Below are 24,702 nucleotides of genomic sequence, written 5' to 3'. Positions count from 1 at the left end.
TCAAAACAATCCTACATGTTTTATGTCTTCAAAACAAAATTAACATGGAATTCTGTTTTGAGAAACAAATGACCATAAATTTAAAAAGGTGATCAAATAGGGAGATTTTTTAAATCCCAGAACAAATTATCTCCACCTGATAGGTACTGAACATAGGGAGTTTCAAGACTGTGGTAGTGCTTAAATCACTGGTTTAAATAAATCATACCATAAAGCATAACTTTGTGAAATTGAAATCTTACCAGAATATATCCTCTAATACGTCTAAGGGTAAAGGATGAGGATTAAACACAATAAAAAGTCTTTCTTTCACAGGAGTTTCAGGAGGGGCTTTTTTTTTGCATGGTGGAAGTACAACATCTGTTTGGATTTGAGGCAACTGTGATCCGGAACTTCCTCCAAAAGGCTGTTGAAAAGTTAGGTACAAAATGAGAAAAAGAAAAACTACACTTTACAGATTTTTAGCTGAATAATAAAGACAGATGGCAATTATCTATACATGGCAACTACACCCACTCCTCACTTACTGAGGTGATTAGGTTCCGAAGACCAGATTGTTATGCAAAAATCAGCATTATGCGAAAACGGAGGATGACCACATCAGATCACAAAATGGAGGATGACTACATCATTACAAAACTGCCAAATTACATCATTACATAACTGTCAAACCACTAACAATCATGGCCCAGCCAAGTTGACACATAATCTTAACCATCATTGCCAATATTACTTTTGCCTTGTACCTTGGCATTCGTTACTGCCAGGCATACACCATCAATGCAGAAAAGAGTCAAATAGATTTTTTACTATTGTTATAAATGTGAAATGCTGGATAACGAGACAGTCAATAAATAAGGAGTAGGTGTATATACACGTGCAACTATACCATGGTAGGATTTGGTCTTTTATTAAAGTGCTGAAAATTTTCTTACATAGACAATCAACAAAGGTCACATTTTATACGCTATTTATGTACTGTGAAAGTTAAATTCTTAGCTACTTACCAGAAACTGTTGCTGACTTGGGTTATTCCACACCATTGATGCAAGCTGTGCTGCTACCATCTGCGTTGCCATTTTTCTAAGGAGACTGGAGATAATGACTGACAATTTACAGAAAACTACAAATATTCAGTTTAACAGTAACTCATTTTATGTGACGTCCTTACCTGAGAGGTTAACTGTTTTCTATTTTTATTCTTCAAGTCATAATCATGTACATTCAAAGCTTGGCTTAAACACTCCTGGAATGGTACTTACTCTGCTGCATTACTCCCATCATCAATGAAGGAAACACCTATTCGATTTCCAGGAGGGTACTGAAATCCATGTAATTTGTATTTTGCATAAATAGCTGATGCTACATTAAAATATTGAACCACTCCATGACCTAAAGTAGAAAACACAAAAAAATTTGAGGCAGTTTCAGTGCCTAAAGTTTGCATTGCAAAATGTCTCAAAATTGAAACAATATAGAAATACTCTAACATCACAGGTAAACAGTGGCGTCAGCTATCAAACAGAATTATAACATGCTTGAATGCTGTTTTGTTTTTTTTTTTTTTTTTGGTTTAGGATGTTACGTTTTCAATCCCTGGAGAAGGACATCATGCTTCGTAATGTAGAAGGTCTGTGAAATAGGGGAAAACCCTCAATGAGATGGACTGACACAGTGGCTGCAACAATGGGCTCAAGCATAGCAACAATTGTGAGGATGGCGCAGGACCAGGCAGTGTTTCGTTCTGTTGTGCACAGGGTCGCTGTGAGTCAGAACCGACTCAGCAGCACCTAACGACAACAAGATGAGGAAAATTCAGAAGCTCTACTCTGGGCCTCAAAGAATTTATGATTCAAAAGAGAAGATAAGGCATATACACGATCTATGGCAGAAAGAATGTGATTAAGTACATGACAAAGGACAAAGTGCTAGGGACCCTTATAGCAGGAAGGGACCACACGTGACTTGGAGATGAGGGGACACTTCAATGAGACTTTTTTCTTCTAATTATTTATATATATACAGTGCTTTAAGTTAAAGTTTATAGCTCAAGTTAGTTTCTCATGCAAAAATTTATACACGTCATTATGTGATCCTAGTAGCTCTCCCTATAATGTGACAGCACACTTCTCCTTTCTACCCCATATTTCCCATGTCCATTCAACCAGTTCCTGTCCCTTTCTGCCTTCTCATCTTGCCTCTGGACAGGAGATGCCCATTTAGTCTCATGTATCTACTTGAGCTAAGAAGCACTCTTTATGAGTATCATTTTTTGTCTTATAGTCCAATCTAATCTTTGTTTGAAGAGTTGGCTTTTGGGAATGGTTTTAGTTCTGGGCTAACAGAGTCCAGGGGCCATGTCTTCCAGGATTCCTCGTCTCAGTCAGATCATTAAGTCTGGTCTTTTTACTAGAATTTGGGTTCTGCACCCCGCTTTTCGTTAGGGACTCTCTGTTGTGTTCCCTGTCAGGATGGTCATTGGTGGTAGCCAGGTACCATCTAGTTCTTCTGGTCTCAGGCTGATGGAGTCTCTTGTTTATGTGGCCCTTTCTGTCTCTTGGGCTCATATTTTCCTTGTGTCTTTGGTGTTCTTTATTCTCCTTTGCTCCAGGTGGGTTGGGACCAATTGATGCATCTTAGATGGCATGCTCGCTAGCTTTTAAGACCTTAGACACCACTCACTGAAGTGTAATGCAGAATGTTTTCTTCATAAAGTTTGTTATGCCAATTGACCTAGATGTCCCCTGAAGCCATGGTCTCTGTCCTTTGAAGTGTCTGGTTGTATTCATGAAAGTTTTTAGTTTATGGTTTAGTCCAGTTGTGCTGATTTCCCCTGTAATGTATGCTGTCCTCCCATTCACCTAAGATAATTCTTGTCTACTAATTAATGAATACTCCTCTCCCTTCCTCCCTACCTTCACAACCACCAAAGAATGTTTTCTTCTATATTTAAACCTTTTCAATGAGATGACATTTAAATTGGACCTTGAAAGATGGGTAAGAGATGAGGGTTTGGGCATTCCAGATAGAAAGAACTGTCATTAGTCAATAATGTATTTTCCCAAGGGATTTGTCCTTCATCTGGTCACAGTGAAATTCTCTATCACTCTGGGATACGTAAGTGGTGCTGGAAGAAGCAAGACACTTTAAATCTCATTGTTTTAAAAGTTCAAATAGGTATCCAAAAATTGTCATTATGTTCTACTGTTTATTGCATTCCAACCTGTTCCAGTGAGATGAACAAAGATAAGACAAACAAGATCTTCCTCTACCACCTGCCAAAATCACCAAGAACAATAACATGGAAACAAACAACAGCATGTGTCTACCACCTTGTTTTAGTATAACAATGAGCTATTTTGGGAGTAACCATATCTAAATGTAACAAGGTATTCTTCAAAAAGTGACAATTTTGCCTTGGTAGTTAAGTTTTAGAGGGTTTGGGAGTTAAGTGGTACTACTTGAGAAATGTGAAAGTCCAGAATTTGAATGGTAGAATACAGATTTAAAAAGACCAAAGAGAGAAAAGTTAAAAAAAAAAAAAAAAATGCAGCATATAACAAGGAGAGTTGAACAGAGAAGATAACAGAACCAAGTCTTTCTGAACAATTCTCCCTCAAAGTGCACAGAACCATTAAAAAAAAAAAAACAAAACTGCTGTCAATCCTGACTCTTAGTGACCCTATAGGACAGAGTGGAAGTGCCTCATTAGGTTTTCCAAGGAGCGGCTGGTGGATTCGAACTGCTGACCTTTTGGTTAGCAGCCGAGCTCTTAACCACCACGCTACCAGGGCTCCATATGGAACCATACTGGTTTTAGACACACTGCTATCCCTGGACTGCTATTGCCAATCAGCTTTACTCTGGAGCCAGGTGAGCAAATGGAACAGCAAAAAAAGCAAAGAGAAGCTTCTAAAGTGGCACCAAGTAGCCACAGATTCAACTAATATTTGCAGAGTATGTACTATGTGCCAGCAGTAAATGCACTAGGCCTTACATATATTATCTCACTTAATTTTCATAAAGTAGATTTTCTTGTTTCCATTATATAAAGAAAAAAATTGAAGCTTTGTAAAATTAGGAAACTGTCAAAATCACACTAGTAAGTTAGAAAGCCAGGACTCAGACTAGGAATAAAAAGCACTAACAGAAAGCAGGTGGCTCAATAAAATTTTCCTTTCCTTTTGGTTTCTTCCATTGATTTGGGAGATTTGCAGAGTTTTATCATTTTACACTTTGTAGATAAATTTCATGAAGCTAGAATGTGGGCAGGCTAGAGAAGCTGGTTCAAATCCCCATTATCTTCTACCTTTTGTTGAGGTTATAGGGGCAGGTAAGATCATAATGGGGCAGGATGGACAATGGGGCTCCCTTCCCTTTTAAATCTTACTTTCCTATAGAGCTTTTCTTTTCTCTTTTGGTTGCTGGGAAAATGAGAAGCTATAATGGCAATACCTTGATAATAAGTTGAAAATAAGCGAAAATGATTCACTTGCATACTTTCTTTTTAATCTCCTTTCCTGCTTCCTGACGATCCGTCCCTTCCATCCCACCCTGTTAGAATATTCTAGGGCTATCTGGTCACTGCAGCATTCACACTTATATCATCACCGAGGTTTGCCATTCATGCCCAACTTCCCTAAACGTCAAAAGTATCCATTACTCTTATTTATTCAATGGTGCTTTCACACTGGCTGTAAGGAAAAAGCAATTTGATTGAACCACGCTAAAGCATGAGTGATCTAGAACTTCAACGTACTATCCAGGGTATCTGCATTTTAAAAGGGTACGGTAAACCAAATAGACCTCTAAGTGGTGAAATTCCAGAAAAAATATTTTAGCCACAAGTAGATAATGAGACAAAATGGGCAGCTCCTATCTGGAGGTGAGATGAGAAGGCCGAAGGGGACAGGAGCTGGCTGAATGGGCATGAGAAATACAGGGTGGAGAGGAGGAGTATGCTGTCCCAATATGGGGAGAGCAACTAGGGTCATATAACAATGTGTATGTAAGTTTTTGTATGAGAAACTGACTTGAACTGTAAACTTTCACTTAAAGGAGAATTAAAAAAAAAAAAATTTAGCCAATAAGAAAACCAGAGGCAAGGACTAGGATGAACAATGGGAAGACTACTATAGTGCCTTTCTGGGAACCTGGGAAGCAAACATACACAGGATGACATCATACTTTTATGGATTAGTAAATCATCAAAGGCTCACTTTTCAAAATTATATAGTTTGCAGCTACTCTAACACTGCTCTGTATGCAACATTAGCAGTGGGAGTAGTGTTAGTAATGTTTGGGTCATCGTGGCATTATTTCTCCACCTACGATGGAGAGAGCACAGTATAGGGAATAGAGATCTTAGTTCTGGTCCTGGCTTCACTATAAACTAGCTTCATATTCTCGAGCAAGTTACTTTACCTATCTGAGTCTCATTTCTCTGATTTGTTAAGTGAGAGGAGGGAAGGAGTAATAGACTAACTGATGTCTAAATTACATGACTTTCTGGGAACGTGGACTGACCTACCTAGTCTCTGTATAGCGTTACAGCTGCTGAACCATTGCCCAAAGGGAAATGCATACCCTCCTCCGCAGACATCAACCTTGGAGGAACAGCTCTGGAACCATACTGTGTAGACCTTATTTTCCAGAATGCTTGTCCTTCTAAAGTCAGGGTAGGCCAGGCTGTTGTATCATCCCTTCCCAATCAATCAGCTAAGGTCAGTTCTTGGGTACTTAACTTTCATAGTTCTCACCATAGTTTAACTTTAAAAATATCTAAAAAAGTTGGTGAATTAAGGAAACATAATAACAACAACAATGTTAAAATAATTACTACTCTACTACTACTCACTCACACACACACATACACACACACACACACACAGTGCTACATGCCAGGCACTGGTGTAAGGACTTTATGGATACTAAATTACTTAATTAATCCTCACAACATCGTTAAAAGGTAGGCACTCATTATCATCGTTTTATAGATGAGGTACAGATGGTTTAGGTGACTTGCCCATGATCACTCAACTAGTAAATACAGAATCAAATGTACCAGAAAAGAAAGTTCTGTCATACCTGTGTGCAACAGCTATGTTCTTAGAAACTGAAACATAAGTCAGCTTTTGTAAAAATATGAACACAATATTTTAAGAAAAATGGGATAATGTGCATAAGTTCTGTCCAGTGAATTTAAGCTTAGGATACTGGCTTTTCTTATATGGCATAGATATACCTATAAATCAGTACTTCTTAACTTTTTATTTTTTGGAATCTACTTTGAAATTCAAAATCAAAAGGCTTAAAACACAAGAATGGATTAAGGTAACACTAGATAATGGGTTTAATCAATTAACTAGTCAACACGTTCAAATGGCTGATATAAAGCCTTGTTTGTATTCTGTGGGAAGAAGCAGACAAATAGGGCATCTAGAGGCTTTAAATGAAGGGAAGGAGTTTCATTTAGGGGTATAAAGTTTAGGAAAAAAGGGACTTAGGGGTGAAAAGGAAACTTTAAGGGCTTTATAACTTTGCCTAGCTTTCATCAACAGAGTACACAGACCCTAGTCTGAGGTATCTTCATTGCATGACTGGAAATAAAGAATATTCTACATTATGGGAGTTAAAATATACATATATTTTAAAGTAAATGACTTAGCATAAAAGAGGTGTATTCCTAGAGGTTTGGCTGTTAAGGTATCACTGTGTTCAATCTAAGATGGAGAAAAAGGAAATCTATAATTCTTGTCACACAGTTTATCTGACATAAAAGGTATCACTGGAGAAAAGTCACTTTAACAAAACACAGTTTAATTAAAAAAATTATAGAAATCATTTTACCATAATTTGAATAAGGATCTCGTTGAACTTCACAATATTCCAATCCTGGTACTATATCAAAAATGCTGAAAAGCTGCTCCTCAGTGAAAGGAACTCTTGATACAACTGACAAGCGTTTGGAGATAGCTTCCTGTCCTCTGTTGTCATTCTTTTCAAAACTTGCAAATTCAGGTTGTTGTTCTCCAATAATATAAAAAAAGTAAATATTTAAATTTCTATACACTCAAAAGCTCATTTAACATTTTAGGTACTAGAAAGTAAAATTAACTTTTATTAAGTCTGCATATTGAACAAAGACACTATATTTTATATATACTCTTGGTAAGCAGCACTATCAGAAGGGATCAATGACAAGAAAACAGACAACTCTCTCCACTCCCCCATTTCCTTCAAAACTGAAATATATGCAGAAATGTGTAGCCTAACTTCACAGGAATTAGTTTAGTATGCAAAACTGTAAAATACAAGCTGAAAGTTTGTCAAAACATTTTAATTCATAAATTTCATCATTCATTTCCCTCTTTTTCTAATTTTCTAACTTTTACTTTTGTTATTCCTCTCACTTCTCTAGCCCTAATTTTAAAGCAGTAATTGTTCTGGGACAAAATTTTAGAGCTCATACCGAGGGGGAGTTTGTATGTCTTCCGTATTTTCTGGTCAGCTGCAGAGGCAGAAGCTCACCCCCAAAAGTGGCAGTGACATAATCTAATATTTATATAATGTATAAATACAAAAAAACTATAATAGGAAATAAGTTCAATAAAATAAGTGTTAAATATTATGGACATTAAGAGTCATGACCAACTTCCTAGGAAAAACAATTACATTCTGAAAATTTTTATTCACTACATGATGAAAGAGTATTTAAAAAAAAACTCAAATCAGATTGCATATATTACTTAAACTATTAAAATAATGGCAGCCCACTTACCAAACGGAAACATATTTACTCTAGGTTCATGTCCCAAAGTCTCCTGCCTCATACTACTATAATGATCTTGTTCAGAGGATTCAGACGCTTTATTTTTAGGTTCAGCCAAGATTGCCTTAAAACCTGGGGGGGGGGGGAGGGGAGGGCAAGAATACATGAATTTCAAGCTTCATACCAAATTTAACAAACCTGCAAATATATTTGACTGCTAGGGCTTGACCTGGTATTATAATTGTAAAAATTATAACAATGGCCACCTCCACCAGACCTAGTTCTTTGCCTTCTGGAAGATGTCAAAGTGTAAATGAGAACAGCAAGAATCCCAAATCATGGGTCAATGTAGACATGAAAGAGAAGCAATTCTATGCTATCCCTTCAAACCTCTCCCTAGTACAGATGACACCACACATCATCCCAGGCTTCTCAGTATCATAATCCTATAGGATTTCTTCATATTCAACCTGTCATCAAGAGTCTTCCTTTGAAATATGCTTAGAATATGCTATCTTCTACTTTAATCTCCCTGTCTTTTTAAAATTTAGATTCTCTTCAATGAACTACAACAGCCGTTTAACAGGTCTCCTTGCCTCTGAATTCAGAGTTCTAAACCAGGTGCTCAAGGATGAGCTTCAGAGGGTGGGAAGGTTCCATGAACTTTCTGAAACTTTAAAGAAAATGTTTATGCATATATGTACATATGAGCATTTAACATTTTAAAAAAGATTTATTTATTGTGGTAAATATATATGTGACAATTCATTTGCCATTTCAATATTCTTCAAATGTACAATTCATCAACATTGTGTACATCATGTTGTGCAATGATCACCATTATCTGTTTCCAAATTTTTCCATCACCCTTAACAAAAGCTCAGTGGCACGTGGGCATTTTTTAAGGGTGATAGTTCACAGCTTTCATCGTATTATTCAATGGCTCCAAAAAGGATAAAACCAACCAGTTTGGATTCTGGATTACAGAAATCCATCGTTGACAATATGGCCAGAGCAACTGTTCTAAAATGCCTTTTGTTATTATTAACAATCTAGAAAGGATTCCTAATGTGGACTAAGCTCAAACTCTTCCTAATCTTCCATATGTGGGTCTAGCATACCCAATTAACTCTGTTTCAAAATTTCTGAACAGGAATATTATGCTTCACTCAGACTGTTGCCTTCATAGTACTAAGTACAAGATGTGTTCACTCCTAGTTCTGTGCCTTTGTTAACGCTGCTTTCACCTTCTGTTTTGCCTACTCTGTATCAGAATCAAGTCCAACCTTCTTCTGGATGCGTTTCTGTGCTCATTCAGCTTGCTTACTGTTCATCACTGATAAACTAATACCACGCCCTTTTGAACATTTTTTTCAAGTGGTAAATTTTTATTGAGTCCACTATAAATGGCAGTATCGTTGATAAAGACCTCAATAAATATCTACTGAGGGCTGATTACTATGCTAGGTACTTGAGGGGACAGAAAGACAAATAAGATACATACCCTGCTTTCAAAGCGACTTAAAAAAAAATTGATCATTCCTTAACTATTTTTTGCCTCTTAGGTCTTACCTACCTGTTATGGATTGAATTGTGTCCCCTAATAATATGTGTCAACTTAGCTAGGCCATGATTCCAGGTATTATATGACTGTCCACCATTTTGTCATCTGATGTGATTTTCTTGTATTGTAAACCCTATGTCTATGATGTTAACGGAAACCCTGATGGCGTAGTGGTTAAGAGCTACTGCTGCTAACCAAAAGGTTTGGAATTTGAATTCACCAGGCGCTCCTTGGAAACCCTATGGAGCAGTTCTACTCTGTCCTACCGGGTCCAGTCAATGGCAATGGGTTGTGATGTTAATGAGGTGTGATGAGCAGCAGTTATGTTAATGAGGCAAGACATAATCTACTGTGTCTTAAATCAATCTCTTTTGAGATATAAAAAAGAGAAGCAAACAGAGAGACTTGGGGAATCTCATACAACCAAGAAACTACTGCCAGGAGCAGAGTATGTCCTTTGGATCCTGGGACCCTGCGCTGAGAAGCTCCTTAAGGCAGGGGAAGATTGACGACAAGGGCTTTGCTTCAGAGCCAACAGAGAGAAAGCCTTCGCCTGGAGCTGACACCCTGAATTTGGACTTCTAGCCTACTAGGCTGTGAGAGAATAAACTTCTATGTGTTGAAGCCATCCACTTGTGGTATTTCTGTATGGCTGCACAAGATACCTATGACACCACCCAATATAGCTTTAAATTCCTTAAAGGCCAGAGCTGCCATATATTCCATTTGTATCCACCTACTTAGCATATACTGTCGCTATGAGTTGGCATCGACTTGGCAGCGGGTTTGTCTTAGCATATTGATGGGTATACCACAGGTACTCAATAAATGCTGGCTAAATAAAATTAAATTAGAAGGATCTAGGAGAAGATTTTGGTATGTACCTTGATAGTATCTAAGAATTCTACTGATTAACAGTAATTCTTGCCAGTTTGTGCAGATTTTGAAAGTATCCTAAAACTCACTAATTTAACTATTCCACATCTCATTTCTAAAGATCAATATAATCAGAAACAAGACAATAAAGAATATTCTGGTTGGCTTCTTTAAAAAAATTTATTCCTCATTACGTATACTAGCAAAGCAGAAGATTCAATTAATTACATGCTAGCTTGAAATTAATCCAATCTATATTTAATTACCTATGTTAGGAAACTTTATAAATCTTATCCTTAACCTGTACGTTTATTAATCTACTTGATTCTATTTAGTATATTAACAGGGTTTAGGCTAACTATGAGCAAATATTACAAAAAACTTGTATTTTCTATGTAAAAAATAAATATAAAATTGAAGGAGTAAATCAATCTTTTTATAAAGTTCAGAAATTCTAAAACACTTAAAAAAAAATAAACTTATAAAATAACCCCAGTGTGACAATAGTATTTTCACTTATGATCTAAAAGTTAATATAGTTAATCACATTTCTCCTCAAGATAGTGCCTCAGTGAATGCTTTAACAGATTATAATCCCAAAATAACTTTCATCCTAGGGCTATACATATTTAACCTCCCCCCCACGACAATTAAATTAGCAGATACAGTTATTAGTAAAAACTACTATTAGACTCAGTTATTTAGAGTAATCAGAATTTTTTCAAAGGCTTCAACAATGTTAGCCAAACACATCCTTACTTCGATCACAGTTTTCTATTGCTTGGGCAGCTTGTGATGGTTTTAAGTATCGCACATAGCCCAAACCTTTACTTTCTCCAGTGACTTTATTCTTAATAATGCTGCAATACTCGATATCTCCATATACCTATGAGAGTTAAAAAAAATGATTTTAGGGGAGTCAAAATTAATAACTGAAGAGATTTTTTTCAGAAATAATATTTATGCTTAGTTGTGCCTCTCACAAAGAAAAGTAGAATTACAATTCATAGCCATTTTTAATGATTACATCAAAATGTTACAAATTAATGAGGTGCTAAAAAATAATCATAATAATGATATAAATAGTATATAATATAAAGAGTATCTAAGAATTCTATTGCTAAACAATAATTAATTAAAAATAAATTAAGGACCTAACCAATATAATGATAATTTTCATTTACTGAGTACTTGCTTTACATATAAAACCAAACCTGCTGCTGTCAAGTTGATTCATAGTGACTCTGTAGGACAGAACAGAACTGCACCATAGAGTTTCCGAAGAGTGGCTGGTGGATTTGTACTGCTGACTTTTTGGTTAGCAGCCTGAGCTCTTAACCACTGTGTCATCAGGGGTCCACTTTACATACAGAATAGTATCTTAATGTCACAACAGTACTTCAAACATATGTACATTATATTGCTTATCTCACAGGGGAGGAACGTGGGCCTTAGAGAGATTAAAACTTGACTAAGGTCACAGAGAAGCCCTGGTAGCACAGTGGTGAAGAGCTCAGCTGCTAATTAAAAGGTCAGCAGTTCAAATCCACTAGCCACTCCTTAGAAACCCTATGGGGCAGTTCTACTTTGTCCTATAGGGTTGTTATGAGTAGGAAAGGCAACAGAGTTTGGAAGGTCACAGAGGTAGAGCAAGAATTTGGTCTGGATAGCTCCAAAGATCTGTTCTGTAGCTGTTAAGAATGGTATTTGTGAAATTAGACTTTTTAGATTCAAATTTTGGCTCTACCATTTAATAACTGGCGGCATACTTATCCTTTCTGTGCCTGTCTCCTACTTACTTGTTAAATGAGACTAACAGCAGTAACTATCTCACAAGGTTTTTTTAAAGGTTAAATGAACTAATAGGCATGAAATGCTCATACAGGGCATGGGACACAGTAAACACCCAACACTAGCTATAATGATTTGTCTGCCTAACAGGGGCCTCTTAAAAAGAATATTTCTAAAAGACACTGATTAGCTCGGGAAGTTAATAACTTATATGAGAAATACAGGGTAAATATTTACTTTTTATGTTGGAAGAAATAAGGAATATAAATTGATCATTTAATTATCTTATAAAATTCTCTAAGCAATTAGCAACTTAAATTGCTCTCTAGATAAAAATGGTCTTATTTGCTCACTCAGAAAAAGATAAAAATTTACAAATACAGAAGGTTAAAAAAGCTTTTTTCTTACTATTAGAAGAAGTATGGAATATGTATTTTTGATATTTGTTATTATTACTATTTTTTATTGTGGTGAAAATATACACAAGACTTTCACAAATTCAAGTATTTATTTCTGTAGTACTCTATACTCAATTGGGGTTGCAGAAGGAAGTTTCAAAATTACTTTTCATAACTTGTTTCTTTTCTTTCTAGTTCACTGTCCACTTGATTCACAGTACTGGCAGAGTTTGAAAAAAAGTACAACTCAAAACAATTTTAAGACTGCTTTTTAGTAATTTTTGTGGGAATATATCAGCACATATAAAAATCAATAGCTAAAAAGAAATTTTAAATTATCTTTAAATTTCATTTACTATGATCTTGCTATAGGTTCAGAGTTGTAGTTATTATTTCCCAGTTTTTATATATTCTTTAAAGAGTTTTAGGTTAAATATTCAAAGATCTAAAAACAGCTATTTTCTTCTCTACCACCAATTTAATGATCTAACTCAAAAAATACTGCAGATTTCAGTAACCATACAACATATCACAGATGCTGGCTGATTTGAAGACATAAATACCTTAAATTTTTCCCGTAGATCTTCTTCTGTGTAGGATTTTGGTATCATAACAAAGATTCTTGTAAGCTCTTCATCTTCAACATCTCGGTGACTTCCAGATGATCTGGACTGAGCAATGAAAACCTAAGGAACAAAAACCAAAAGATAATTAAAAAAAAAAAAAATCAACTCTTTTCCTATTCCTTAAGTATACTTACTTCATGATTATATGCATGGGATTTATGTCTTATCAAAAAATTTTTTCCAGTCTTTATTGCAACGGTTTTTTATGTGAGATAATATCAATCTCTTCATTGTATTGTCATTTTTTCCAAACATGTTTCTATTTGTTATTTTTGTTTAGAAAGAGCAATAGTCGGGAAATCTTAATTTAAAATCTAACCTTTATTAAGTCAACAGTGCTCTTTGAAAGCAATTGAAAAAATCTATGAACGACTACTCTGAAATCCTATATGTGTAATCAAAATCTATAACATACAAAATGGGTATGTATAAAAATTACTTAATTGGGAGTAGATTCCTTAACCTTGTACTTTGGAGATAGCACCTTGATTTTTACTGCTGCATAAACATTTGCTGTAAATTTCATGTTCTGCTACCAGACTAGCTGAGGTTTGTTAATTACCTACTGCATAGAAGTAAATCAATACTTGGATTGGCCTTTCTGCCCAAGACACCTGAACTCTCTTATTTCCTTTCAGGAGAAAATGAGGAAGTTGAAGGTTTTCTTACCTAATTTTCATTTCTAATCTATTTGCTGCTGCCGTTTCTTTGCCCTGCTATTGGTTTCTAACATTCCCACCTGGCCCTCTGCTGGTTCCTCACTGATCTTTTTATCTTTCGTACTCTCATTTTCAAGCTATTTATAACTAACTCTTGTCAGTGAGAGCCTATTAATGGAAATAATGACTTCTGTTTTTTTTATTTCCACTCTTGCTTCTGTCCTTCAGCTCCCGCCATCCCCTCTCAATAAGTTTCTATTCAGATTATTAGATGCCAGGACACTGATAGGGCAGGGTCTCTGTGCATTGGTGTCTGGTAGGTTATCCAACCCAGCCAACTTGCTCTCCTCAGTCTGCATGAGTGGTAAGGAGTAGCAAGTCAGGCCAGTTTCTCTGTCCTTCCATGTTGTGGCATGTGCTTTGTGGCCCAGTTTACTTTGGTCTAAGCTCAGGTGCAAATTTTTTTCTATTTTTTTTTTTAGGTTTATAATCAATGAGTTGGCGAATGTTTCGGTGTGTTTATTTTCACAATTAAAAAAAAATCAGTGAGGTACATAAAGTGCACAAATCTTAAGTGTACAGTTTGAGATGCTTGTAAGTATATACCAGCATGACCACCATCCAGATCAAGATATGGAGAATTCCCATTAACCCAGAAGGCTCCCTACTGTCATTCCCAGTCACCTCTACCTCCAACTCCAAGTAATCATTCTTGTGACTTCTGTGAAGAAGTAAATTAATTCTTACTTGCTGCCTCTCCTTTTTTTCTCATGAGGAACAGGGGTTTGCTGTGAATTGTTTTTTCTTCACTTTATAGTGTTAAGATCCAAACATTTTTTTGGAGTGCTCAGGAAGTGGGGGTGGGAGAGGTAATATAGAGGCCTGCATATGGTAATTTAACTGGAGATACTGAAAACACTACCTTGGTTTTGGTGGACGACAGCCCAAGAGGCTGCTGCTGAAGAAATTAGACTACCTAGCTAGGTACTGTAGTGAAACAGCTCTCTGGCTGAAAGTGAGTGGACAAAAATGTTAAAAAAAAAAAAAGTAAACATTAGTTCTTTGGGAACAATCACTTTAATTTCTTTGCTGCTGAAAGGAAGTGTATATTTTAGTGTTGGGACTTCCGTATATGAAAATTTAATTAAGGGAAGTGGCATCTTTTAGGTTTAAAAATCCTCTCCACTAAGCTATGACAATCATAATTGCAAAGAGATGAAAATTAGCAATCTAGTGCAGGGTAACAAACTATAGCTCCCTGTTTTTGTATAATCCATGATCTAAGAATTGTTTTTACATTTTAAAAGCATTGTTAAAAATAAGAATATGCAACAGAGATTAGTATGTGGCCTATAAAACCTAAAGTATTTACTAATTGGCCCTTTACAGAAAATGTTTGTTAACCTCTGATCTAGCATATACTGTGGCCTTAAAATTAATTTTGTTGATGCCCTGTTCTGACCCACTTCAAAGAGGTGAGTAAGGGGAAAAATGGATATCTATTGTGTTGTCGATATATTCTGAGGCTTTTTCTCTTCTGTGGATGGAGCTATAAGGGAGACTTTCAGAGACTGAAATATCTGAGTCCTTCGTTTCTTTTTTTTTTCATTTCTAAATGCATATTAATACTCTTCTCAACAGTCTGTGTTAAAAAATGTTGGGGGGGGCAGTTTTTGTGGAAAGCTCTGACAACAGAATTACATATACACCAACTATTTCTACCGGACAGGTGAAGGGAGCAGTTTAGGCAATTACCAGGGTTTCACTCACTACTGGGTCTTGATTAGACTTCTCAGCAAGTAAGGAATGACATTTTGATTGCTACTGACCAACAAGGATCTACTGAGAGCTTACCTTGTGCCAGGAATTGTGCTAAAAGCATAGATTACCTCAAATAACCCTCAAAATGGCCTTCCCATGGGGCATTATCTTCATTTTAGAGGAGTAAGTATGGAAACAATATAAATACCACCAGGGTGAACTAAGAGTATAAATACAATCGTTCAGTAATACAAAAACGCACAATACCACCACAATGATTTGACTCTGAGGTCTGTTTTTAAAGCAATGTGGCAGTAACAGAGAGTGTGAAGAACCGAATGCATGCTATCGATACCTTCACAAATAGGGGTTATTAGAAGAATGTGCAGATGAAGCAGTTTTAATTACCTGCACTAATTTTATCTACATGCATACTTTTTTTGCTTGGTTTTGGGAAAATGCTCATACCAAGGCAGCTTTATGTACTTGTATCAAAAGTGCCACACCTACCTGATGAAAAAGTTACACGTTTTTACACATGGTAAATGGGGGCATCTGTGGGAGGATGGTGAGAGAAGTACTCAAATAAGACCAGGGTTAGAGTCGGGCGGTGGATTAAAGACTTTCTGATTAGAGACCAACAGGAGTGCGGGGAGGCCCAGCCTCTGCAACTTTGCGGCCCGAGTCCCTCTCGGGGGCGGACGTTCTCTCCGCACCTCCTCCCCGCCCCCAACTCCCGCACTACCTCACGGCTTCGGAGAAGGGGGTTCCTGAGAGAGCCCTCCCCACAGCCATTCCCCAGTACCCCCGGAAATGCCACGGGCTGCTGGTCCGCTCCCGGGGACCGACGTTCTAACAATCTCCCCCACCTCCACCCCAACACAACCACCCTGACACCGCCCCTGCGGGCACCCGGACCTTGATGGGCTTGGTGTCGTTGGGGCTGAGGCACTGGCCGTGCATCTCCTCCATGGCCCTGCAGGCCTGCGAGCTGCGGGCAAACTTGACGAAGGCGATGCCCTTGGACTCCTTGGTGTGTTTGTCCCGCACCACCCAGATGTCCTGGATCTCGCCGAAGGGCGAGAAGCGCTCCCTCAGCACTGACTCAGGCGTGTACTTGCTGATCACCAGGAAGATGCGACTGTTAGGCGGCTCATCTAGGCTATTTACGCCCGGTCGGAAGCCCCCGCCGCTCGCACAGCCGCCCGCTTCGTCCATGGCTCTCCAGCCCGCCGCGGACGGCCCTCAGCCCTAGCGGCTTCCGCAGCGCCAGCAACGGCCGCAGTCGCACACCCAGCCGTTGCGGAGACGGCGCTCCGCCTCCGGAAGACGGAATAGTCCGTCGCCGGGCGCTGTCCGGCCGCGTAGGGCGTCGGCTTCCGGGGAGAAGCCTATAGCGCCCCCTGGCGACGCGGGGTAACCTGACTAGGTTCAGGTCTCCAAACCTGTTACGCCAAAGCCTGAACATCAAGTGTGCAATCCTTGTTCCCTGAGGCCAGAGCTGCCCTGCCTGATTCCAGGCTTTTCCAGCACAGTCTTCATTCCACCCCCTAAGAACCCAAGGATTCGTCCCCAAAATTTGCCATCTTAGTCATAAGCTCAGTTGAGGGCCACTGTAAAGAACCTACTGCCGTCGGGTCGATTCCCACTCATGGTGACCCTATAGGACAGAGTAGAACGGCCTCGTAGGGTCTCCAAGGCTGTAAATCTTTGTGGAAGCAGACTGCCACATCTTTCTGAGTGGCTAGTGGGTGTGGGTTTGAGCCGGAACCTTTAGGTTAGCAGTTGAGCCCTTTAATAACTGTGCTGAGGGCCACTATAGGACAAAGTTAAAATCACACAGCCTAAAAGCTGAACTGAATCTTTGAGATCATCCAAAACCAGCCTCATTTATTAGAGATGAGAAAATTGAGGCCCAAAGAATAGCCAAAGGTCATAGACATACAAATTACAGAGCCAAACCCAGAACCAACCCTGGCTACTGATCTACTCCCACTGCATCCCCAGGGGGTTTGAGAACCAAAAACGTAGATTGCTAAACTGTGCAACTAAGGGAAATCATGGATGAAAGCAAAGTAGGAAGGGTGTACTGGCTTCTAAGGCTTGTTAACAGGCCTTGGAGGAGAGGTCAGCAGAAAACCAGGAGAAATCCAGAAACAAGGCCTGAATTTAGCAGTGATGTTGGAATGAAACTTAAGGAATAGACCAGAAAGTGGCCCAGGAGCAGAACTGTTTGAATGTCCAAGGCCAGGCTTTTAAGACCTGGGTTATTAGGAAGCCAAACAGATAAATATTTTTTGTGTGCCTACCATGTGCCAGGAAATCCTGGTGGTGTAGTGGTTAAGAGTTTGGCTGCTAACCAAAATGCCGGCAAGTTGAATTCACCAGGTGCTCCTTGGGAACTCTATGGGGGCACTTCTACTCTGTCCTACAGGGTCGCTGAGTTGGCATCAACACGACAGCAACGGGTTTGGGCTTGACTGTATGCCAGACTCTGTGCAAAAAGCTAGACATACAATGGGAAACACAAAAGACATGATCCCTGCTCTCAGGGACCTTTTTTTCTATTGTGGAAATCTTACAAGTAAAATGTAATTCTATGCAAAATAACGTCAGATTGTGGTAAACATAGAACTTGGGCAAGTTACTTATTTCCAGCTTCAGTTTCCTCAACTGTAAAGCACAAATAATATTACCTACTTTTTTTTTTTTTACTAAATAACAGTTGTTGTCAAGCTTAATTAATTCATCGTTTATTCAATTAACAAGTGTATTTGGCTGTCTACTATGTGTTGGGTAATTCACTATCCTCAAGGGGATATAGTATTAAACAAAGTGACCACCTTCCCTCGTGGAATTAAAAAAAAAAAAAAAAACCCAATGCCATCGTCCAGTCCATTCCGACACATAGCGACCCTATAGGACAGAGTAGAACTGCCCCACAGGGTTTCCAAGGAGTGTTTGGTGAATTTGAATTGCTGACCTTTTGGTTAGCAGCCAAATGCTTGACTACTTATGGAATTAGTAGTCTAAAATTGTATAATCAAAAAACCAAATCTGTTGTCGGCGAGTCGATTCTGACTAATAGAGACACTATAGGACACAGTAGAACTGCCCTATATAGGGTTTCCAAGGAGCGTCTGGTGGATTTGAACTGCCGACTTTTTGGTTAGCAGCCAATCGTTAGGATTGTACTAGACAATGCATATGGAGTTTTTAGAAACAAATGAGATAGTATGTATACAATGGCACAATAGAGATTTGATTTCTTTTTTTTTTTCTTTGTCTATGATGTCCACTCCTTTACCCTTGCTATTGTATAATTTGTGATAGCAACTAAGAGTCAGGGGTTCTGGACTCCTACCCTTGACCTTTCCACTGACAAGATTGTGATCTTGGACAAGTCAATTTCTCCTTGTATTACATTCCACAGTTGTAAAATGAGGGTTCTGTTTATCCTAGGGTTTAGGAAGCATAGGAAAGATCTTTCCATAGCTTTCCATTTTTCTTTCTCTTACAAATCCGCCAGGCGCTCCTTGGAAACTCTATGGGGCAGTTCTATAAGGGTGCTGTGAGTCGGCATTGACTCGACAGCACTGGGTTCTGGGTTTTACCAAGACCAATCAATGTGAGTGAAAGTAATGTGGTGGTGTAACAATTTTGAAAGAAAGCTCAAAGATTCTGAACAAAAATATTTACATACTAAGTGTGTGTTGTGGGTGTTGTTAGTGCCATCTAGTGGAAAACATGTATAATTTTCTTAAACTCCACAGACTGCATAATATTCATTGTCAATCAAGATTACGGGTGGGTATCCTGAAAATTTTAGGCTAATATTCAGAGCAGTTAATTTTTTTTTTTTAAAGAAGGGATAAAATATTGAATAAAATAAAACCAGGGACAGGAATACTGGGAAATGGTAGGAAAACAAATTTTCTTTACTACTTAATCATGTGACATACCACATTTCAAGTAAAATTAAAAGTTTACTTATAAATTGCGAAGATGTAGTAAATACAGTTTTCTTCATATGACATTAATATTTTAACATCTTTGCATACCGTACAATTCACCCATTTGAAATTTTCAAATAATTGGTTTTTAGTATGTTCACTGAATTGGGCAACCATTGCCTGCCACAAGAAATTTTAGAACATTTTCATCACTCTGTAATGGCACAGTCATCAAGTTTCAAATCATATATAATTACCTTTGAACATGAATCACATGTAACTAGTTGTCATTGTTGTTAGTTGCCATCAAATCGGTTCCAACTCATAGTGATCCTTTATACAACAGAATGAAACACTGCCCAGTCCTACACCGTCATCCTCACAACCACTGCTATGCTTGAGCCCATGGTCGGAGCCCCTGTGTCAATCTATCTCATTGAGGGTCTTCCTCGTTTTCGCTGACCTTCTACTTTACCGAACATGGTGTCTTTGTCTAGGGGCTGGTCCCTCCTGGTAATATGTCCAAAGTACATGAGACAAAGTCTCACCATCCTCGCTTTTAAGGAGCATTCTGGCTGTACTTTTTCCAAGACAGATTCGTTCCTTTCTTCTGGTGGTATATTCAATTCTCTTAGCCAACACCATAATTCAAAGGCATCAATTCTTCTTCAGTCTTCCTTTGTCCAGCTTTCGCATGCATATGAGGCGATTGAAAATACCGTGGCTTTCAACCAGTGTCACAAAACAATTTGTGCATTATCTGTTTAATGGGAAACTAATTTGCAATGCAAACTTCCACCTAAATCACAACTAAAAAAAGAAGAAAATACCATGCCTTGGGTCAAGCGCACCTTTAGTCCTCAAAGTAACATCCTTGCTTTTTTAAAACACTTTAAAGAGGTCTTTTGCAGCAGATTTGCCCAGTGCAATACATCATTTGATTTTTTGGCTGCTGGTTGCATGGGCATTGATTGTGGATACAAGTAACTAAAACATTTGAAAATTCTGAGGTTTGGAAGAACAATTGTTATTTCGTTTTACATTAGAGAAAAGATGTGCTGGGCATTTGCAAAATAAAAATTTTCAAGATTTTTAGACATGTAGCCTATAATTCGGAAACGCTGGTGGCAGAGTGGTTAAGAGTTCAGCTGGTAACCAAAAGGTCAGCAGTTCAAATCCACCAGGCGCTCTTTGGAAACCTTGTGGGGCAGTTCTACTCTGTCCTATAGGGACTATGAGTGGGAATCGACTCGACGGCAACGGGTTTTTGTTTTAGCCTATTATTTTAATTATTAGCATGATAAACACTTTTATTTATTTCACGTGAAATTTAGATGTCCTTTGAAATGCCTTCCAAAATTCTTGTGAATTTCTTTTTAAAGAATGACAGAGGGGATATTGTGACTTATTTTTTAAATGTAAGGAGATAATAAGTGGTAAGTTCTTGCTATTGTTCTCTGAAGTCTCTCAAAACATGAGGTAATTACAATAAGGCTTAGTTGGTTGGAGATATTAGTCTTCATGCATTATATTGAATCAAAAAAAGTTTTGCCTGGCTTTACCACTGATATTTAATGGTAATCAATTAATAACTTTCATTTTATATTTTTCTGAAGGAATATGGTCCTGAACCTGCATTTTTCCCATCTGTAAGGCCACTGATTATGTATGCAAGCAGCTGGCCTGGCCTCTGGCAGACACTTAATAAATAGTAGTTTTGTTCTTCTTCTTCAGTTTGCATGTCTTTGTATGAGTTTGAAAATAATTTCAATTCTTCATATTTTTCCCTGGTCCTTCTGATTCAATCTGATGATACACTTATCTTTTAAATGGGTAGATCACAGGTCAACACATAGTTACAACTGGCCAGCTTTTTATTCAATAGTCTTTATTTTCAATAAATTTTATCTTGTTATTGTGGCTATTTAAATTAAAATAAAAAAATTCAGTTAGTCACTCGCATTAGCCACATTCCAAGTGCTCAAGAGCATATTCAGCTAGTGGACAGCACAGAAAGAATATTTTCTCCTTGACAGAAGTGTCTATTGGCAGCACTGCTTTAGAGAACAAGAATATTGGGTAAACCTCCCAGATAGCTAATTCACAAAATTTTCACTATTACCTTCCAAAGTACCTTGATTGTTAAACAGTTGAAAAAGTATTTTAATATTCTTCCTTCTCTTTCACAGCCTTACCACTCATGTTTCACGAACTATGTAACCATAGCTAAGCTACTCTTCCTACTCACATTTTCCTGAACAAAGCTTTGCTTTTCTTACCTCTCTCAAGCCTTTAGCACCCTTATCCTTTTTGTAGCTTTCTCAGTCTCCCCGCCATATCTCCCTTCTTTATTCCTTCGGGACTCACTCTGTTTCTATTCACGCTCTCTCCCTCTCTTTTGGCAATTAGCAGCATGCTACCTTGCAATCAAGGAGCCCTGGTGGTGCAACAACGGTTAAAAGCTTGGCTGCTAACCCAAGGGATGGTGTTTTGAACCCATCCTGTGGCAGAAAAACCTGGTGATCTGCTCCCGAAATGATTGTTGTTGTCGTGGCTGTAATCTTCATAAAAGAGCAGATTGCCAGGTCCTAGAAAACCCTAACGGGCAGTTCTAGTTTGTCACGTGGAGTCGCTATGAGTCACAACAACCTTGCTGTCCGTTCTTGTATTATTGAATTTTTATTTAGTTCATTTATAACGATTTAAATTTTAATGTATTTACATCTTGCCCTAGTTGGCTTGTAGCTCATGGAAAACTGGGACTGAGGTTTGGTGTTTGTATCTCTAAGTTGTTTGGCACAGTGCCTTGCCCATAGTAAGCATTTGATTTTTTTTTTTTTTCTTTTGTTGATGTGATTTGAGTCCTTCGATCAAATGCTACTGGACCAATTCATTAAGAGTTGAGTTCCTACTTCAAGCAAGACTATGTACACACTAAATACACAGATAATTTAACCCTTTGGTTAAGCAAAGATTAAAATAAAATAAAAAAAACCCAACAACGCGCTTGGGACCATCGTCCCCTTAAAGGACTTTCACTTCGGTACGATTACGTGTAGCCAGGAGCCGCACAGTAAGTGCAAGACTTCAATCCCGAGAGTTGAGATCCCGCGGGATCTGGGGGCCAATCAGCAGTGCGGTGAAGCAGGCCCGCCATTGGCTGTGTCCAGCAGAAGCACATGCCAGGTGGGGCCTGCGATTCAGGGCGTCAGGGTGTCAAAGCGCGGCTTCTGGACCGTCCGCCTAGAGCTTGGGGCGCGGGCTCTGGTCCCGCAGTGTCCTCAGTGACTGCTACGGAGCGCCGCCGGGGAAGCGGAGGATGGCACCGCTGGCCCTGCGGTAGGTAGGACTGACCGGGTCGGGGTGAGCCAACAGCCGGGAAGTGTGAAGCCTTGGTACGGGCCGATGCAGTTTTGTTCTGGGACTACCAGAGGAGCCTCCGACCGTCCGGCTAGCTGGAGGCTCACCCCAGCTCCAGGCTGGCGGGGCCCCGGTGTCCCTAAGTGCAACAGAAGGCTTTGTCTAGTGAAGGGCTCCTCTGCACGTTCTCACATGTCTGAGTGGGTCTGATTCTGAGTAGAGCCTTCCACCCATGGATGGCAGAAGTCTTCCTCTACATGGGAGCGGGTGACGTGGAGGGGATGGCATCGAGGGGCCCGGGTTGGAGGTTTGGAGAGCTAGATTTTTATTCCAGCTCTGGGACTTAACCATAGACACTTAGAAGAGAAAAAGGCTGTAAACACCTGTGAAGTTTAAAGGTGTGAAGTGATTAACCCAGGGTTACATATTTATAACTACGTTCTACTTCAGTACTCTTCACTCCAACACACATGGTCCCAAATAATCTTTTAGAGTCTGTTTAGTATTCATGTGTAAAATGTTCTGGTGAATTTCTCCTCCCTCCTTCATCACTTCAATTATGTGGATTTTGTATAATTTGAACACTTTATTGGTGCGTTGTTTTTACTACTTTCCTTTACACAAAGTGAGAAATGGCCGTGGTGTGTGTATTAAACAGTATTTCACCTAGCCATCTTTAAGCACTCTTCACTCAGTTTGGTGAACAAAATTTTAAGCGTCAGCAATGTGTCAGAAATAGTGTTCCAGCACAGGGTTGCCTTAAGAGTGTTCATTCTGGAGGTGGATTGTTAAAATTAAACTTCTAGGATTACAGGTTTATTATGGCTTCACCTCTCACCAGCTATTTGAGCTCATATAAGTTACTTAAGATCTCTGTGTCTCATTTTCCTCTTCTGTAAAACTAGAGCTAGTAATAGTACCTACCTGACAGGACTGGTATGAGTATTAAATGAGTCAATAATATATAGAGGGCTTAGAACATGCCTGCACATAGTAAGCATACGTGTTTGCTGTTCTGTCTCCTCATCCTTGGATGAATGATCATTTTCATACCAGATGCTTGTTTCAGTGAGATATTTTTTTCTTAAATGCTGGTAGAGTGCGAAATAATTACAGCACAAAATGAATTCCCTTGATTTTAGTTTTCTTGCCCTCTCCCTTTCTGCCATTCACGAATCTTTATTTGGTTTTAATGTGCTTTGAGAAGATCATAGGTACTACTTCTGTGACTAAAGGTAGCGAAGTGAACATTTTAATGGTGACAAATACTGGTAATTTGAACAGTGATAATGGAACTTTTCTTGTAAGCGACTTTCAAGTGAAATATATAGGTTACGAGAAAAGAGGGTTTTTGTTTGTTTCTTTAATATCATTAGCATTCACTTCAGCGAAAGTAATGAAATTCCTTTTTTTCACAGGTTTGAAAATCTGATATTTACTTTGGTCTGAGGTTTAATGTTTCATTGCAGAACAGAATGGGAGATGCCGAAGCAGGAAAGAAGATCTTTATTCAAAAATGTGCTCAGTGCCACACAGTGGAAAAAGGTGGAAAGCACAAGACGGGCCCAAATCTCTGGGGCCTCTTTGGCCGAAAAACAGGACAAGCACCAGGATTTTCTTACACTGATGCAAACAAAAACAAAGGTAAAACCAGGCAGCTGGGAAAGGATCAGATACTTTGTAGCAAAGGAGAAAGTGCATGATTTGGCATTGATAATTTCTTTATGTGCAGCGTTAAAAATGAAGTTCTTATTTCTATTACTGAAATATTGTTATATATTTATATGTATATGATCTGTTTTTGGGTAACTGGTCACCTTTTTGATCAGAGGAATCCACAATATTGTGTGGCATAGGTTTTCGACTATACAGGAATTTTTTTAAGCAATAGATTTATGGTGAAAAAGTATGAGTTAAATTTTAAAAATCAAATAATATTTTAA

General features: G+C 38.5%; 2 protein-coding genes across 2 annotated transcripts in view; one reads left to right on the top strand and one right to left on the bottom strand.

Annotated features, from left to right (window-relative positions):
* Nucleotides 1-16,779, bottom strand: part of RBM45 (RNA binding motif protein 45) — a 31,757-nt gene extending 14,978 nt beyond the window's left edge. The window contains exons 1-8 of the mRNA XM_049887543.1: nucleotides 16,365-16,779; nucleotides 12,964-13,086; nucleotides 10,971-11,097; nucleotides 7,781-7,903; nucleotides 6,850-7,029; nucleotides 1,263-1,392; nucleotides 1,008-1,092; nucleotides 243-406 (exon numbers count right to left, since the gene is read on the bottom strand). Coding sequence (XP_049743500.1) covers nucleotides 243-406; nucleotides 1,008-1,092; nucleotides 1,263-1,392; nucleotides 6,850-7,029; nucleotides 7,781-7,903; nucleotides 10,971-11,097; nucleotides 12,964-13,086; nucleotides 16,365-16,664 — 1,232 coding nt within the window. The 5' untranslated portion in view covers nucleotides 16,665-16,779. The remainder of the gene's footprint in view (nucleotides 1-242; nucleotides 407-1,007; nucleotides 1,093-1,262; nucleotides 1,393-6,849; nucleotides 7,030-7,780; nucleotides 7,904-10,970; nucleotides 11,098-12,963; nucleotides 13,087-16,364) is intronic.
* Nucleotides 1-24,702, top strand: part of PDE11A (phosphodiesterase 11A) — a 600,047-nt gene that overhangs the window by 78,654 nt on the left and 496,691 nt on the right. The window contains exon 3 of the mRNA XM_049887539.1: nucleotides 24,229-24,403. Within this exon, the coding sequence (XP_049743496.1) occupies nucleotides 24,242-24,403 (162 nt within the window). The 5' untranslated portion in view covers nucleotides 24,229-24,241. The remainder of the gene's footprint in view (nucleotides 1-24,228; nucleotides 24,404-24,702) is intronic.

Source organism: Elephas maximus, chromosome 6 (genome assembly GCF_024166365.1).
Source record: "Elephas maximus indicus isolate mEleMax1 chromosome 6, mEleMax1 primary haplotype, whole genome shotgun sequence".
Lineage (NCBI taxonomy): Eukaryota > Metazoa > Chordata > Mammalia > Proboscidea > Elephantidae > Elephas > Elephas maximus.
Note: the sequence above shows the minus strand (reverse complement) of the source record. Positions and strands in the feature narration are given on the sequence as shown.